Source organism: Heteronotia binoei, chromosome 10, assembly GCF_032191835.1.
Source record: "Heteronotia binoei isolate CCM8104 ecotype False Entrance Well chromosome 10, APGP_CSIRO_Hbin_v1, whole genome shotgun sequence".
In the NCBI taxonomy this organism is placed as follows: Eukaryota; Metazoa; Chordata; class Lepidosauria; order Squamata; family Gekkonidae; genus Heteronotia; species Heteronotia binoei.
The window spans coordinates 104,306,211-104,320,761 of NC_083232.1; the positions used below are offsets into that span (position 1 = coordinate 104,306,211).

The 14,551-nt window shown below is 48.6% G+C and overlaps 1 protein-coding gene across 2 annotated transcripts in view; it reads right to left on the reverse strand.

The window, feature by feature from the left end:
* The window catches only part of USO1 (USO1 vesicle transport factor), a 128,435-nt gene that overhangs the window by 18,914 nt on the left and 94,970 nt on the right, over positions 1-14,551 (reverse strand). Inside the window, exons 11-18 of one of the 2 annotated variants that reach the window (XM_060247865.1) lie at positions 12,854-12,942; positions 10,311-10,465; positions 8,165-8,376; positions 7,281-7,301; positions 3,899-4,009; positions 3,605-3,723; positions 2,871-3,052; positions 113-234 (exon numbers count right to left, since the gene is read on the reverse strand). In XM_060247865.1, the coding sequence (XP_060103848.1) occupies positions 113-234; positions 2,871-3,052; positions 3,605-3,723; positions 3,899-4,009; positions 7,281-7,301; positions 8,165-8,376; positions 10,311-10,465; positions 12,854-12,942 (1,011 nt within the window). The remainder of the gene's footprint in view (positions 1-112; positions 235-2,870; positions 3,053-3,604; positions 3,724-3,898; positions 4,010-7,280; positions 7,302-8,164; positions 8,377-10,310; positions 10,466-12,853; positions 12,943-14,551) is intronic. The other variant, XM_060247866.1, reaches the window with a different exon arrangement.

Here is a 14,551-nt window from a genome sequence, read left to right on the forward strand (position 1 = left end):
TACTGAGCTGCCCATGAACACCCTTGATCATCCCAGTGACATTTGCACCAACAAACAAGTGCAACCACCTGGTTGCTGAAGCAGCCAAAACTGGACCAGAGGTGCCCTTTACCTGGACTCGAATGACACTTTTGTAGTGTGTCACAATGTTATCATGTTGCTCTAATGTCTTCTTCACCTCTTCTTCCTTTTTATCCTCTTCAGTAGTCTTATAAATCGCCTTTGTCAGAACACCTGTAAAACAATTGTTCATTTTACTAAACATGAGATGGGATGGGCGATCAATTAAATAACAACAGTAACAACAACAGAATCATAGAATTCTACAGTTGGAAGGGACCTCTAGGGTCATCAATCCCCTGTACAATGCGGGAAATCCACCAAATGTCTCCCCCACCCCACTCCCAGTGATACCTGCTCCACACCCAGAAGATGGCTCTTTTTGAGCAGGAACACAGTTCCGGCTTGGTGTCAGGTGGGGTGGCCTAATATGCAAATGAGTTCCTCCTGGGCTTTTTCTACAAAAAAGCCCTGAATTCAGCATAAACTGAACTGAATAAATATCCCCAAAATACCGATAAAGTATTGGGTATTTATTCAGGCAAATTATCTAATCTGAGAATCTTGATCCTGAATAAAAACTCATCTTATTTCAGTTTCATTTGAGTAAGAGCTGCTGGCCACTTAGACATTAACAGCTGACAGGCCCTCCGCCTATGGCTGGCAGACATTTCAGCACTCCCAGCTCTGAAGCGGGGGAGGGGGAGCAAAAGGGTGAGCTTCAATGCCTCTCATCCCTGCAGTGGCAGGCTGGCTGGGGACAGGGTGGGAGGCATTGAAACATGCCTCCCCAATCTTTCTTCCCTTCCCCAGACAATTGGTCCGCTGTGGCAGGTTGGCTGGGGAAGGGATGACAGATCAGGGAGGCAAGTTTCAATGCCCCCTTTCCCAATCAACCTGCAGCAGTGGCCATCTAGGGAAGGAATGGGGGGCATTGAAACCTGCCTCCCCGGCCTGTCCTCCGTTCCTTAGCCAACCTGCCACAGTGGACCGACTTGGGAAAGGAAGGGAGAGCGGGTCAGGATGGAAGGCAAGGCATTGAAACCTACCTTCTCTCAGGTTTCCTCCCAACACCAACCAGCTGACTGGCAAATCGCTGCGCTGATCCGTCTAAATGGGAGGGAGGAAGCCCTTGCAGCCCTCCCAGCCAAATATTTCCAGCAGGACTGATCTGCCCCAAATCTCAACGCAACACCAATCCTGGGATTTGGGATAAGACCTTTTCACATAGTAGGCACCTACTTCAGATATTCCAAACTTATACTGTCCACATTCCTTTGATTTTTCTGCTTCTGCTATTTCTATATGGCTGAAAAGTGCCGCTTATAATCACCAGATTCAGTAAACAGGAAAATAAATTCCATGCTCAAAACTATTATGTTAAGGACATGCCAGCAAAAATGTGAAAAATGGCCAAGAGAAAAAAACACACATGGAGTACTGACAGGTTCTCAAAACATGGGGTGCTGGCCTGACTAGATTTCTGGGGTGTGCATGGCTGGTGTGTGGGAGTAGGTGAGGTAAGTGGCTTCTAAGGATGCCACCTCACCTACGGGGGAGCTGCCGGGCACCCCCTTCCCCCACCACCACTCTCAGCTTTCCGGCTCAAAGACCGGGCCTGGGGGTGTGCTTACTAAAAAAATTGATCCTTTCCACTGCATTTCAGTACTGTGCAGAAGCAGAAACGTGCATGTTTCTGCCAGCATCTGGGCTCTAGTGTGATCAATTCACTGCAGTTGAAGGAGCCCCCATGTCACCCCTTGCCTCTTACTGTTCACACAGCTAATCCCACCCCCCAACCAGGACTGCGAAAGAAGCGCCAATCTTCCTAGGTGGAAATCCTCCAAGGGCCAAGGGCAATCAGCCTTCATTGGTGGATTATCTAAATGCATCACTCAGCCCCACAGAGAATGCTGATCTGTCAATCATGGTACCAACCCAAGAATAAAGAAACATGTGGCTTCATGATGGGACAACCATCCCTCCCCCCTTGCCTAGCAAATCTAAAAGCAGAACAAAACAGCTCTAACCCCAGGACTTCCAGCAATAAATGTTTAGATCTCCTTTATTATTAAACAAGAGCCATGCTTTGCCTCCAGCACTTCAGGGAAGGAGGCGCTAGTCCAGGAGCCCCAGAGACCAAGAAGGTTTCCAGGGTCAAAGTTCCAAAGCTCAGGTCCCAGAAATCCTGTCGGTCTTCTAAGGGGCTCCTGGACTCAAACCTGCCTCTTCAGCTCTGGACACCTGCAGCACTCAAACAAGCCTTCTGTGGGCTTCTGTTTTAAAGGAGGCCACAGTGTGCCTGCCAGCCAGCCAGCCAGACCCCTGGCCAGCTGTAATTCTGTTGGGTCTCCTAGCGAGGGAAGCGGGCACCAGGGACTTCGCAGGCACTGAGCCTGCCTTGCAGCACACCCAGACCAGTGCGGTGCCAGGCCTCAAAGAGCACCTGGGAGGATGACGGAGAGCCAGGGATCAACCCCTGACCCACCGTGCAGCCTGCTAGATGACCTCGCGACAGTCACTCCCTCTGACCCTAACTGATTTGACAGGGTGGTTGTGAGGAGAGAACAGAGGTGAGGAGAGACAGCCCTGAGCCCCATGGAAGGAGGGAGGGCTAAAAACAAACCCAGTAAGAAAACACACCACAGCCCACACGCAAAGCTGCTTTGACCTCATGGGTCTCAGCAGGCTTCAGCCCTGTGCCCTTCAAAATAGGCATGCTCTACTTTGATGGACACAATTCAGTTCTAAACAGGGATGATTTCAAAGCAAAATGTACAACTTAAGTGACGTAAGGTAACATGACTCACCTTCCAGTTCTTTTACCAGTTTAGTAAATTCATGATCAAACATCATGTAGTCTGGACTGGAGAAGTTGGGCTGTGGTTTCTGAGCTGCTCGGGAATAGAGTTCATGTTTGCTAATGAATCCCAGCTTCTCAATGAAGTTCTCCTTGCCAATCCTTCTTTCTATCAGTTGCTTGAGTTTCTCTCTAGGGAAAGAGAACACCAGAATTACCCAGGCCCTGGGAAACTGCTCACCTCCAGGATGGTAGCAAATAAAACTACTTTGACAGACAGAATTTGCAGAGTGCAGACTCTGAGGCTGAGGAGAAAGTAAAAGAAGGGGGGAAACGGTCAGCTGTCTACAAAGCACTGGCAAGACTGCCAGAACCTTTTTGAATATGGCCATCAGCGCAGTTTCAGTAAAGTGCACAGGATAGAAAGCCAGGCCACAGGGTCTGGGAGCAGGCTCCAGGGACTGGGAGACAGAAGGGGAAAGCAGTAGCGGTTCATGTCTATGGGAAAAGGAGGATCTGTCATTCTAGTGGATGCTTTACTAGCAGTTAATTATAACTGTCTGTCACAAACAATACAAAGCACAGGCCTGACCCAGCCCTTGCTTTTATATTGTTTAGCCACGCCCTGTGACCTGCAGTGTTCAATTGAACGGATGGGAACAGTTGCTGCTGCTGCTGCTCATCTTGGTACTACAAGGACTTGAAATCTTTTGCACAGCTTTCCCCCAACACCAATGTACTTACTTTTGATAATTCTCCAGTGAGTTGTCATTGTAATAAATGGAAATCCCAAGTAAAAGTGCACACAGCCCCTGGACGACATGTTCTTCTACGCCAAGGTTTTCTGCTATCTGTCCTGTGAGCTGGATCTCTCGTTAAGGACACCAGGAACTCCAGAAGCAGGACACAGAATCATTATTCTGATGCTGCCAGGCCACTTCAGTCAGGGTTTTTTTGGGGTGGTGGTGGTGGTGATTACTAGCAATGAATGCTGCTAAATGGAAGTTGACTGAGGTGCTGTACGCTTTTAAAGGATACAAATGGAACGTTGGCAGAATTGTGCAAAAAATTCGTCACAGCAATGGGGCAGTTGCTCAGCCAGGTGCACAGCAGGATTAAGAGTCCAACTCTTGTCTGCACTTTGCTTCCCTGCAGCAAGGAACAAAAGGCTGCCATTTACATCGCCTTCATTTTAGTCCGACACATCTCTCAAATTATGACAGAAGTTAACTCTAAGTGTTAAAACTCCATTAGTCTTTTAATTAAGTCAAAATATTTGTTAGTAAAAGTATGCAATTCAAGTTATTGCCCAATCTCAGTGCAGACATAAACATGGTTAAACATGATTAAGAAATCCAGAAAAACTGGGAATCCCCCTATGCTCCCGTGCTGCCCCCCCCCCCCCAGCACGTTCCCCCCTTTCTTCTCTCTGCAGCACTGGGCCCTTCTATTCCAAACAGGAGTGAAGCACAGTCTATTTTAAATCACAGTCCTGAAGCCATGCTGAACAGTGAGCTTCAAATTCCTGTTTAAAGCAAAATATAGTTCGTTGTCACCTGGGTGCTGGCAGACCACTAATTATGGGAAGGGGGCAAATGGAGGTGGGGGGAGAGGGAGAGGGAGGGAGAGAGAGAGAGAGAGAGAGAGAGAGAAGGGTGTGCCAGCAGCTCCTGGGTCTCTCTGGACCTCAAAGCCACAGGCCAGAGACTGAGAAACGGCATGCCTGAAGGGAAGCCAGAAGGCAAGGCCCCATCAGACACAAGCCAAAAGCTTTGATATAAATCAGGCACAAACATTACTGAAGCTGGCACTGCCTGATATAGGAAGTTAGACTGCTCATTTTAAATATGCAAGCATCAGAGGACAGCAAAAATAAATGAAGCAAAATAAACCATACTCTTAAAATTAAGCTCTGCATAGTAGTAAAAAGGTAAGATTTTTCAATATGCTGGCATAAGGACATTCATGCAGTTTTGATAAAATACTGCCCAAGTGACTTGAAAACATCTTCAAACTTCATAGACAAAGACCAAATGGGCCAGTTCATGCACTGATGCAACACTGTGGGAAACTCTTCTGCATGGTTGCTTCCTACACCAGCAGTGTCTGAACAAAGGAACCACAAAGGGAGAAGAAGGAACTGTGGCTGTCTCCACTAAAAAGGTAAAGGTAGTCCCCTGTGCAAGCACCAGTTGTTTCTGACTCTGGGGTGATGTCGCATCATGATGTTTTCACCGCAGACTTTTTTATGGGGTGGTTTGCCATTGCCTTCCCCAGTCATCTACACTCCCCCCCCCCCCCCATTTGACAGACCTCGGAAGGATGGAAGGTTGAGTCAACCTGGAGCTGGCTATCTGAACCCAGCTTCAGGTTGTGAGCAGAGAGCTTGGACTACAGCACTGCAGCTTTACCACTCTGTGTCATGCGGCTGCTCGGCTGTCTCCACTACACCAACAAAAATGCACGTCTCTCTCTATGGAGGTGCAACTGGTCCTGGCTGCACCACTTCAGGCTGCACGTGGGAGATTATTCTTTCCTATATTTTAAAGAAAACATTGCATGCTGGGAACAAGGCGTCAGAGGTGGGGTGAGCTCTAGCCTTAGCCTTCTCCTTGAGCGGATGTTCGCTTTTTATGAGTAGGCATTTCTTCCCCCACCAGGAGGAAACTTTCAGTCCTGTAGCTCTCCATTTGCATTGTAGGAATAGTTCACCCCCCCCCCCCAATAAATGTTTTTAGAGCCTCTGTGCTATCACAAGGGCAAATGCAGGTTGTTTAAGCGAATGCTCTTCCCAATTCCTTTGAACTTGGCATCTGGAAACGTACAGGAATTCTGCCACTCTAACCTCTGCATCCTGTTTTGTGCCCCACCAGTCTTTGCTCTGCCACTCAGCAAGGGGGAGCTTCTTGACTTTCGGAAGCACAAAATCCAGCAACATGGATTTGCAGAGATCAGGCATACAGGAACAACCACATCAGAGCCTTCAGCTATTTATATAGCGAGAACTGGACAGTTCTGTGCTGCTCTTGTTATGCCATCACCTCCCCCACTTTGGGCCCAGCATTTCCATCCACACTGCTCCTACTGGGGAGTCAAGTCCCCTGTTGCTTCCTAACTTCTTTGACTCTGTGCCCTCTTCCAAGTCCAATGCAACACCTCCACCAACCTGCCGTATAGAGCTTAGAGTCGGGAATGACTGTGTCCCCCTTCCCCATGTTTCTGAGATCCCTTCTGCACCTACGTTGCATTGAACACCAAGCCCTCCAGCTCCCCCATCTTGGCACACATCTCTCCTCCACAGACTGCCACCCTCCGACCTCACTCTCCACAAAAGTAGATAAGCTGGTCAGCACAGGAGTGGGGCTGTTCTGGTAAGCCCTTGAGAGTCTTTTCCCCAAACCTCTCTTCTCTGCCCAGGGCAGCAAGCCTCGCCTCAAGGGAATGCACCTGCTCCCTGAGAGCCAGAAGCAGCATGCAGCAAGCACCCCCCCTCCACGGTTGCTGCCCAGTGGGCAGAAAGTTGTACACGTGGCACTCTCTGCAAAACACTAGGTAGCTCCCTGCTTCCCGCCTGGCTTTCTACCTTTGTAACTGGTGAGTGGTTTAAAGGCATCTAGACTGCCCCAGGCAAACAGACCTCGCTTAATGAGCAACAAACCAGCCAAACAGACAGACGCCACTTTGTATCTGAGGGAAGGGGGAAGCTGGGAAGCCCCAGGGGAAATGTGGTGCGTTTGTATTACACAGTGATCATGAACAGCGAATCACTTCATTTGTCCGTTGCACTGATATCCCACCATTCCTCCCAGGAGAGCAGAGAGGCATGCACAGGTAGAACTGGCTCTGGGACGGAATTCAGGCTCACTGGCCCACCAAGTCCCCTCAGTGGCCTCCCAACCCAGGCCTCCTTGGCTCAATCCCAACCCTTTCACCATAGCAGCACACGACCTCATGTCCCAGAGAACAAACTGGAATTAAACATTAAACTGTCTCATCTAAAGTAATGGCAAGAAACTTCAACCAAGGCAACTCTCACTCTGTGCAGTTTATTAGGTAAATCCGTAGGTACCTGGTTCTGCTTGCATTTCCCAGTCTGGAACTGAATAGCTCTCAGCTGGGATTAAATGTCATGCACACCGGGGTGGGGGAGGCTATTCCACACAGACCCCAGAAGCTGTACAAGGGCCCCTCCCGTGGAAAGCAAAGCATCCGTCCCTGAGAAGAACCCAGTGCCTCACACCGCAGCTCCCAAGAACACCAGAAGAGCCACACACATCAACCCTAGCAGCAGCAGCAGCAGCAGCACCAAACTGTTAGAAGTTGGGAAGAACTTCCAAAGGTGGTTATTTCATCCAACAAGCACAGCAAAGCTGAGAGAGCAGAAAGGCCCTGTGGGGGCTTCAGATGCCCCAATACATACCCGTCTGTCGATCTTATCGCCCTGTGAATCATACATTGAAAATCACAAAGGGAACTTCACAGGCCTATCACGTATTAGTCTGGAGGCTGTTCTGGCAGAGCATCGTCACTGTCCAGGAGGTTTGGTTTTGCAGGGAACAGAAGGTGACACACAAGTAGCCTACAGCACTGGCAACCTTGCAGCTTACTCAAAGTGGACTAAGGTGGTTTTAAAGTTTTCTTGCTAGGTGTGTTTTATCTCCTGCTCTTTAAATGTTGTGTAGTGGATGATTATCATGAGTTTAATTGTTCTTAAGCTGCTGTAAGCTGCTTCAGGGCCCGCCTCCTACTATGTACCTATCTGGCCACACTGTTGTTTAATTGCTGCCGAAACAGAAGCAAAATGCTGAGATACAGAGAAGTGCACAAATCCCCTTTTGTACTTCACTGAAAGCAATTCCTAAATTTGTGTCGAAAGCACATCTAACTTTGCCAGATCATCATGTGGTCAAAATGCCTGCCACAGATCTCACCCCCCCCCCCCTCTATGTTCCTAACACCTTCTACAAAGTTAATTTCAAGGCAATGGGGAAAGCAGCAAAGACAGCCAGGCACCTTCCTTGTCCTCCTCATCCTGCTTGAGAAGAGCTGCCTATTCCCACTCCCCTCTTCAGCCACCCTCCTGCTGCCCCAGCCTCCCACCAGGCAGGTGGCTAAGCCACAGTCATCTCTGCTGGGCCAGACATTTCGCACCTGGCTTCAATTACCCTAAAAGCAGATGCCGCCAAAGGGTCACCCTCAGTTCCCCAACAGTGCTGACACCTCTACATGGCTGTTGAGGGAACAGCTGCGGCCTTGGCTTGGCGGGGACCTGCCTGGCGAAGGAGTGATGGAGGACTGCCGTACCTGAGACAGAATGTTGGTGCACTGCTGGAGCAAGGAGACGGGTGGGTTCCCAAGGCTGGTCGCCAGCTGCACCCGGAGCAGCTGCTCTTTCAGAGGGGCGTTTTCTTGCAGAGCGTGGGCCAGCGCCACAGCAGCACACCAGTTGGAGAGGGAGTCTGTGGAGAAGAGCCCTCCACACAGCAGCTGGCCGGCTGAGACCGAATTCCCTGTTGCTGGAACAAGAGGTCCCACATTAGGGACATGGAGACACTGGACACACCCCTTGCAACACCACACACATTATAACGTTGTCAAAACAGGTTTCTAATCCTCCCATGACTGGGTAAGACCCACACACACACACTTCCGTTGACTACCCAAAAAGCACCTTTCCTGCTTCTCAGGTGGCCAAACCTAAAGCACCTTTGTCAAGGTGGTGCAGGATGCAGGCATGGCCAAGGACTGGGCACATTTCCAATTTGACTTGCAGGAACTGAAGTCACAGAGGCTCAAAATTCCTTTAAGAAGCCATGATTGGAGGGAGATGCTGTAAAGTTCCAGGGACTCCAACTCCTGCCGACAGACAGCCTCACAGGCCCACTGGCTTTGCAGAACTGCACTCCCCCTCTCCTCCCCTCCCCCTCGTTCATCTGCTGTTTGTTCCCAGGGAAAAAAATCAAACCGGTTTGCAGCTCCAAGCTTCCAAATATTGGGCACCTCTCAGAGTAGAGGTTCTTTCTCCAGAGGGAAAATATTGCACTTATCATGCATGAGCATTCTTAGCCTCACCTCTAGCAGTATATTGATATAGCTCACCCACCACAAATGGGGGGGGGGGACACTGCTCAAAAATCCCGATTCTTTCCTAAACAATCTATTAAAACAGACATGACAACTGGAAAAATGCAGAGGAAGGCAGATGGGCAGAAGCCCCATGTTCTTCTGACACTAGAAGACCGACTCCTAAGAAAAGCAGAGTAAGTGGCTCCTATGGCAAAGTCCACTGTCTACCATCCCCCTTCCAGCCACAAAAGAGCCACTGAAGTCGGGGGACGAAGGCCGCAGACTCTGCTCCAGAGTGGGGGACTGTGCAGTGGCTGGAGACCCCCATTCAAATCTCCCTGCACTTTTCAACTCACTGAGTGACCTTGGGGAAGTCACCTTCTCTCTCTCTCTATCCTGCCTCATCAGAAAACGTCAATATTTCAGAAGCAAAATTCATCTTTAACTCACTTTTAAAATGGCAAAAACGGGACCTTCTACCTGGAGCCTGGTTATTGTGCCCGTCCTCAGACCAGGCACGTTGCTGCTCCTGCCCCCACCCCCTGCCACCTGTGGGAGGGGAAAGGGCTGCCTTGAGATGCTCGGGGCACAGGACAGCCTGCCCTTTGGACACACAGAGAGGGAGGCCTGCCTGCCTGGCTACCTATTAGGGGGGTTCCAGTTTTTTATCCAGCATTTTTCAGTTTGGGTCCACTGGGTCGGAAGATCTGTTGGTATTTCCAAAAAAATCCTGGATCCCAATACTGGTATGGTATCCAGATCTGGATTTTTTTTGGAAAATACAGGATTAAACAAAAAAAGGCCAACCCAATTCCTTCTCCTGCAGTATGGCTTAAAAAGCAGTGTGGGAGAAAGCTGAACCCAGGACCTGCATACGGGGGTTGGGCGGAAGGTCTCTCCCCACCCAGGAGGGCTTGTCTCTCCTGCAGCACAGTTTCAATCACACTGCAGGAGAAGGCGGCCCCAGGATCTGCTGGGCCACGGCTGGCAGATGGTTCCCTGCAGCACAGCAGCTTCTGCAGCTTAGCTTAAACCAGGCTTTATGAGAAGCCAGCCCAAAGACAAACTGGTGGGAACAACTAGCTGCCCCCCAGCAGGGGCTGTCCTCAGGCTGTCTTATGCAGCCCCTTTAAACTTTAAAGGGACTGCAGTAGAAGCCTAACAAACAGCTGAGGGTAGGAACAGATCAGTTGTTTTCAGATCTACCAGTAATTCTCAAATATATCCAGGATTTGTTTTGGTTTTCCCAAGAAAACTCAGATACATTTGGGAAGTTGCAGAGTAGACCCAACTGCATCCCTCTAGTGTCTATACAAGCCAAGTCTAGCTCCTGAGTGTCCCTACAGTCCCACCAACAAGCCACTGAGAACTGCATATTCTGTACCGTCAATGGTTGAAGGTAGAAGTGTGGACACAATTTCTCCTTGCCCCTTCTGGTTCTTGTACAAGAAACACTGAAAACAGTATAGCACAGCACACCGCAACACAAAGGGCTGCCTTTCATTGACCATGGACATCAGCAACACAACAATTGCAGGCCTGGTAGAAAAGAAAGAAAAGACAACCAACTGGTTTTAAAAAGACAAATGCTCCATTTACAGAACTGGAGAGAAATATTAATGGTCAAAAAGAAATCTGTACCAACTAACAAAACTCCACCCCACTCTGCCCCAAGTAAAATTAAGGCCTCCCTAACACTCTGTAACCCACCCATTCCTGAGGCCCTGCATCAGGTCCCCCCCCCACCCAATGAGGCCAGAGGAATGGCAACCTGAGATGGGGCCTTCTCAGTTGTAGTACCAAAACTTCCCAGCCCCCTCCCCTGGGGGATGCATAAGTAAGTCCCCCTCTAGCGTTGTCTTCCACCAGAGGCTGAAGACTTCTTGTCTGGCATACATCCAGTAACTGTTATTGCCCTGACTGTGCTTCCATATGTGTTCACATGTTTGCATATACTTTATTTTAAATGCCATTTTAATTTTTTAATATTTGATGCCTTGGGGGCCCCCACTTGGGTGGAGATGACCACAGAAACATTTAAAATAAATGAATAAATAACTGGCCCACTCATCACCTCCTCGGGCTGCCAAGAGTGAGCAGCCAGTGACAGGGACACAACTTTGAGGTCTGGTGTGAAGGGCACAGCCCTTCCCCAGGACAGCTGCAAGCAAAGGTGGTGTAGCCGGGGGTGGGGTACGTACTGAAGGGGCCTACGGACCTGAGGTTCTCAGTTGAGAACCTAGGCCTAGTGAGGCCTACTGTTAGAGTAGCTACAGATCTACATTTCCCAGGATCCCTTCTGTCTCTCTGATTAGGTGGGCAGAAGTTTAAGATGGAAAACTTGCCCAGTAATAAACAGAGGGGTGGCGCCTGGGAAGAAAAAGAAACAGGCCTGGCTATAGAGGGAGGGTGTTCTCTCTGGAAGGGCTGCAGTCAGGAGGGCTCTCTTTGAAAAGGCTGCAGCAGGAGAGCTCCCTCACCCAAGGAGTGGTGAGTCTGTTGGCATTAGAGGAAGGGAATGTTTAGTTAGTTGCGTTAGGGCTGTTAATTTCTTTGCATCACCTTTACTGTTTCTACCTTTCACTGTTGCACTAATAATTAAACCCACTTGTTTATTCTTGAGCATTACAATAAAATTATTGTCGTTATACTGCTTGAGTCCTCATGGCTCTTCAGTCACAGGTAAAAGGTTTTGTTAACAAGGAAGAGATAGGGGTGGTTGAGTGCTCTGGGCCCTCCCAGACAGACCCTGCCCAGAGTGGTGGCAGCCAACAAAATGCCTTCCCTGGTCCCCTGCTTGTGTCAAGGACAGTGGTCCACAATCCACAGCCCTCATTATGTCCTCCCTTTAGCATGCTACTGGCAGCACTGAGCATCTCCATCTGTCAGCTTGTATACATTGAAGCTTTGTTTTATGACTTGACCTGTTTATTTACTGTGAACTAACATTAGGCCATTTGCTACACTAACCCTAGAATTGTAGAAGGCTCATCGGGAGGGGGGGAGGCCAGTACTCAACAGGCCTTTGAAATGTAAAACATCTAGCCGTTCCCAGGCGCCTGGAAGAGACAAGCAAGGCCATCGAGGGGGAGGAGAGGCGGCTATGTTGGTGGGAGATAACAGATAACTGCCCTGGCTCTTCTCAGCCAAGAAGTCCCAGGTTTATGGTGGGAAATGATTTAAACCCCCTAGCCTTTGATGTGTATCCTTATATACTCATGCTTGCACCCTTTTCGTTATTAGTATCAATGACTCTGCGTTGTGGTATGCATTGCTGTAATCAATAAACAGAAACTTTGTTTTCAACAAAGCTAGCCTGTTTCATATTGAAATCTTCAATGTCCCTACGCTGACACCATCAGACATCTGGTGTCCCTTGTGCCTCCTAGAGAACAAAAAGCCAGAGGAGGTACCTGAGTGACTCCCCTCTTTGCTGACTGGCTGCTGCACAGTTTCCTGACCAGCTCCTTTCTGCTTTACAGATCTGACCAAAGACCACCCTGAACACTAGGCCTATCCAAATCCATTCTTTCTCTGTGCACACAGACCACTGAAGACAGCAAGGCCAAAGAGCGGGATACATCAATCAACAGACTGAGTATGAGGCACTGCCAGAGGCTGCAGGAAGCTGAGTTACCTCCATGGAGATGCATCACCTGCTCTCGTTTGTTTCTATTCATTTTCGCACATGATCACCGAACAGGCAACATAGCAGAATGCTTAGAGACTCCGACTAGGATCTGGAAGCACAGGGTTCAGGTCCCCACGCTGCCACAGAAACTTGCTCACAGTCTAACCTACCTCACAGGGTTGCTGTTGTGAGGATAAGGTTGGGGGAGGGGGAGGAGACTGTAGGCAGCTTTGGGTCCAGTGCTGGGGAGAAAAGTGGGGGATAAAGGAAGTAATAAATGGCATCAAGTACTGTACCTTGGTGGATTCGAAGGGGCATTTACCGAAGCAAAGTAGTCTTGGTTCATTTGACACCCACGAATGACCTCTGACACAGTGTTAATGGTCTAGTTAGTAAGACAAAAATGTCAGAGTGGAAGCATCAGAGCTGAGATCTGTATGATGAATCGGTAGCTGTTTCATGTCTATAGTTTTATGAAGCTTTACACCAATATGAAAAAGGGAGTTCTTAATGCAGATATCTTTCTCTGCACAAATTTATTTCCGAAAACCACCCGCTAAAGAAAAACAATACTGTGAGAATTAACTACAAATCTCTCAAAATACTATTGAATTGATTCTAATTTTTGTAAATAAAGTTTCTTGTTTATACTCTCTGTAATATACAATTCAATTAATAACCATCTACAACATCCTCATATGTATGTGTAATTTTTACAAATATTTTGTACAATATACAAAATATATAGTTTTTACAATCTTATCACAATTAATTCAAAATTGAGCAAATCTGTATGCAGAGTGTAATGTGCAATAATAAGCATCCAGGGTCAGAGGAAAGGAGAAGGGGAAAAAAAGGGGGAAACTTTAGCCTCTTCAAGAGAAGAGGAAGACAAAGGAGAGAAGAATGCCCTCATGCCCTTTGAGTAAATCCCAAGAGGGCCGGAAGCCAAGTGGCCAAGAGCAGGGCCCTGCCAAACACAACATGAATTCTTTCATGCAGAGGAGTGGCAGGGCAAGCGTGGCTGATCCAGAGTGGAGCCCTCTGTCAACTGCATGGGCCAGGCAGCGCACCTGGCGGCTCTTCCACACAGGCAGGCTCAGCTGTGCTCCTGATCTGATGGGAGCCAGGACAGATGGACCGCACCTGGATGGCTTTGAAAGCAGAGGAGAGGAGAACAATGTCAGCAGCTCTGGGTTCCCGCTGGGGAGAAGTAAAGAACATCACAGTCCTAAGGACTCTTTCCTGGGAGTAAGTCCCATTGAATAGACCACAGTGGGATTTTCAGTAGACTTGCTTAGCATTAGTCTCTTAAATCAGCAGATTTTAACGAAATCAATTCATGTGCTCATCTGCAAATCAAGTATCCAGTGATCAAGGGATGGGGAGTGTGATGCCTGTAGGAACTGATTCCATGTGCTTAGCTTGGCAACAAAGAAGGGGGCACAGGAGACAAACAGGGAATTCTGACTTCACAGTTTATATTCAACAAAGTTAAGATGAGGTCCACTCATGAAACAGACTAATCTGAACAACTGTCCTATCTGCTCGGATGCTGAAAATGGCACCTTGTTAAAGGAAGGGTCCCAGCCTTTTTGAGCCTATGGGTACTTCTGGAATCCTGTGAGTGCAACCACAAAATAGTTGCCACGGGAAGTGGAGCCAGCCACAAAATGGCCACTGCAGAAGGCAGAGCCACATACAGAGGAAACCCAAGTGCGGGGAATAAGTGCAGCAGTTTGAAAAATCTAATGGGAAAGAGGAGTACGTGAGAGATAAAACCAACACTGTGTTGGCATCTGCCACCACAACAACATACTCTAATCTGCACAGCCAATCAGATCTCCAATGGCCAGTCAAAAGCCCTGCTGGGCAACAGCCCCACCCACATTATAAACATGTTTGACAGGCACTAGGAAAGGTACTGGCGGATGCCAAGGGCATCGCTGCGGGGACCCCTGAGTGCAGGGCAATTTATATTATTTTTAAAAGTG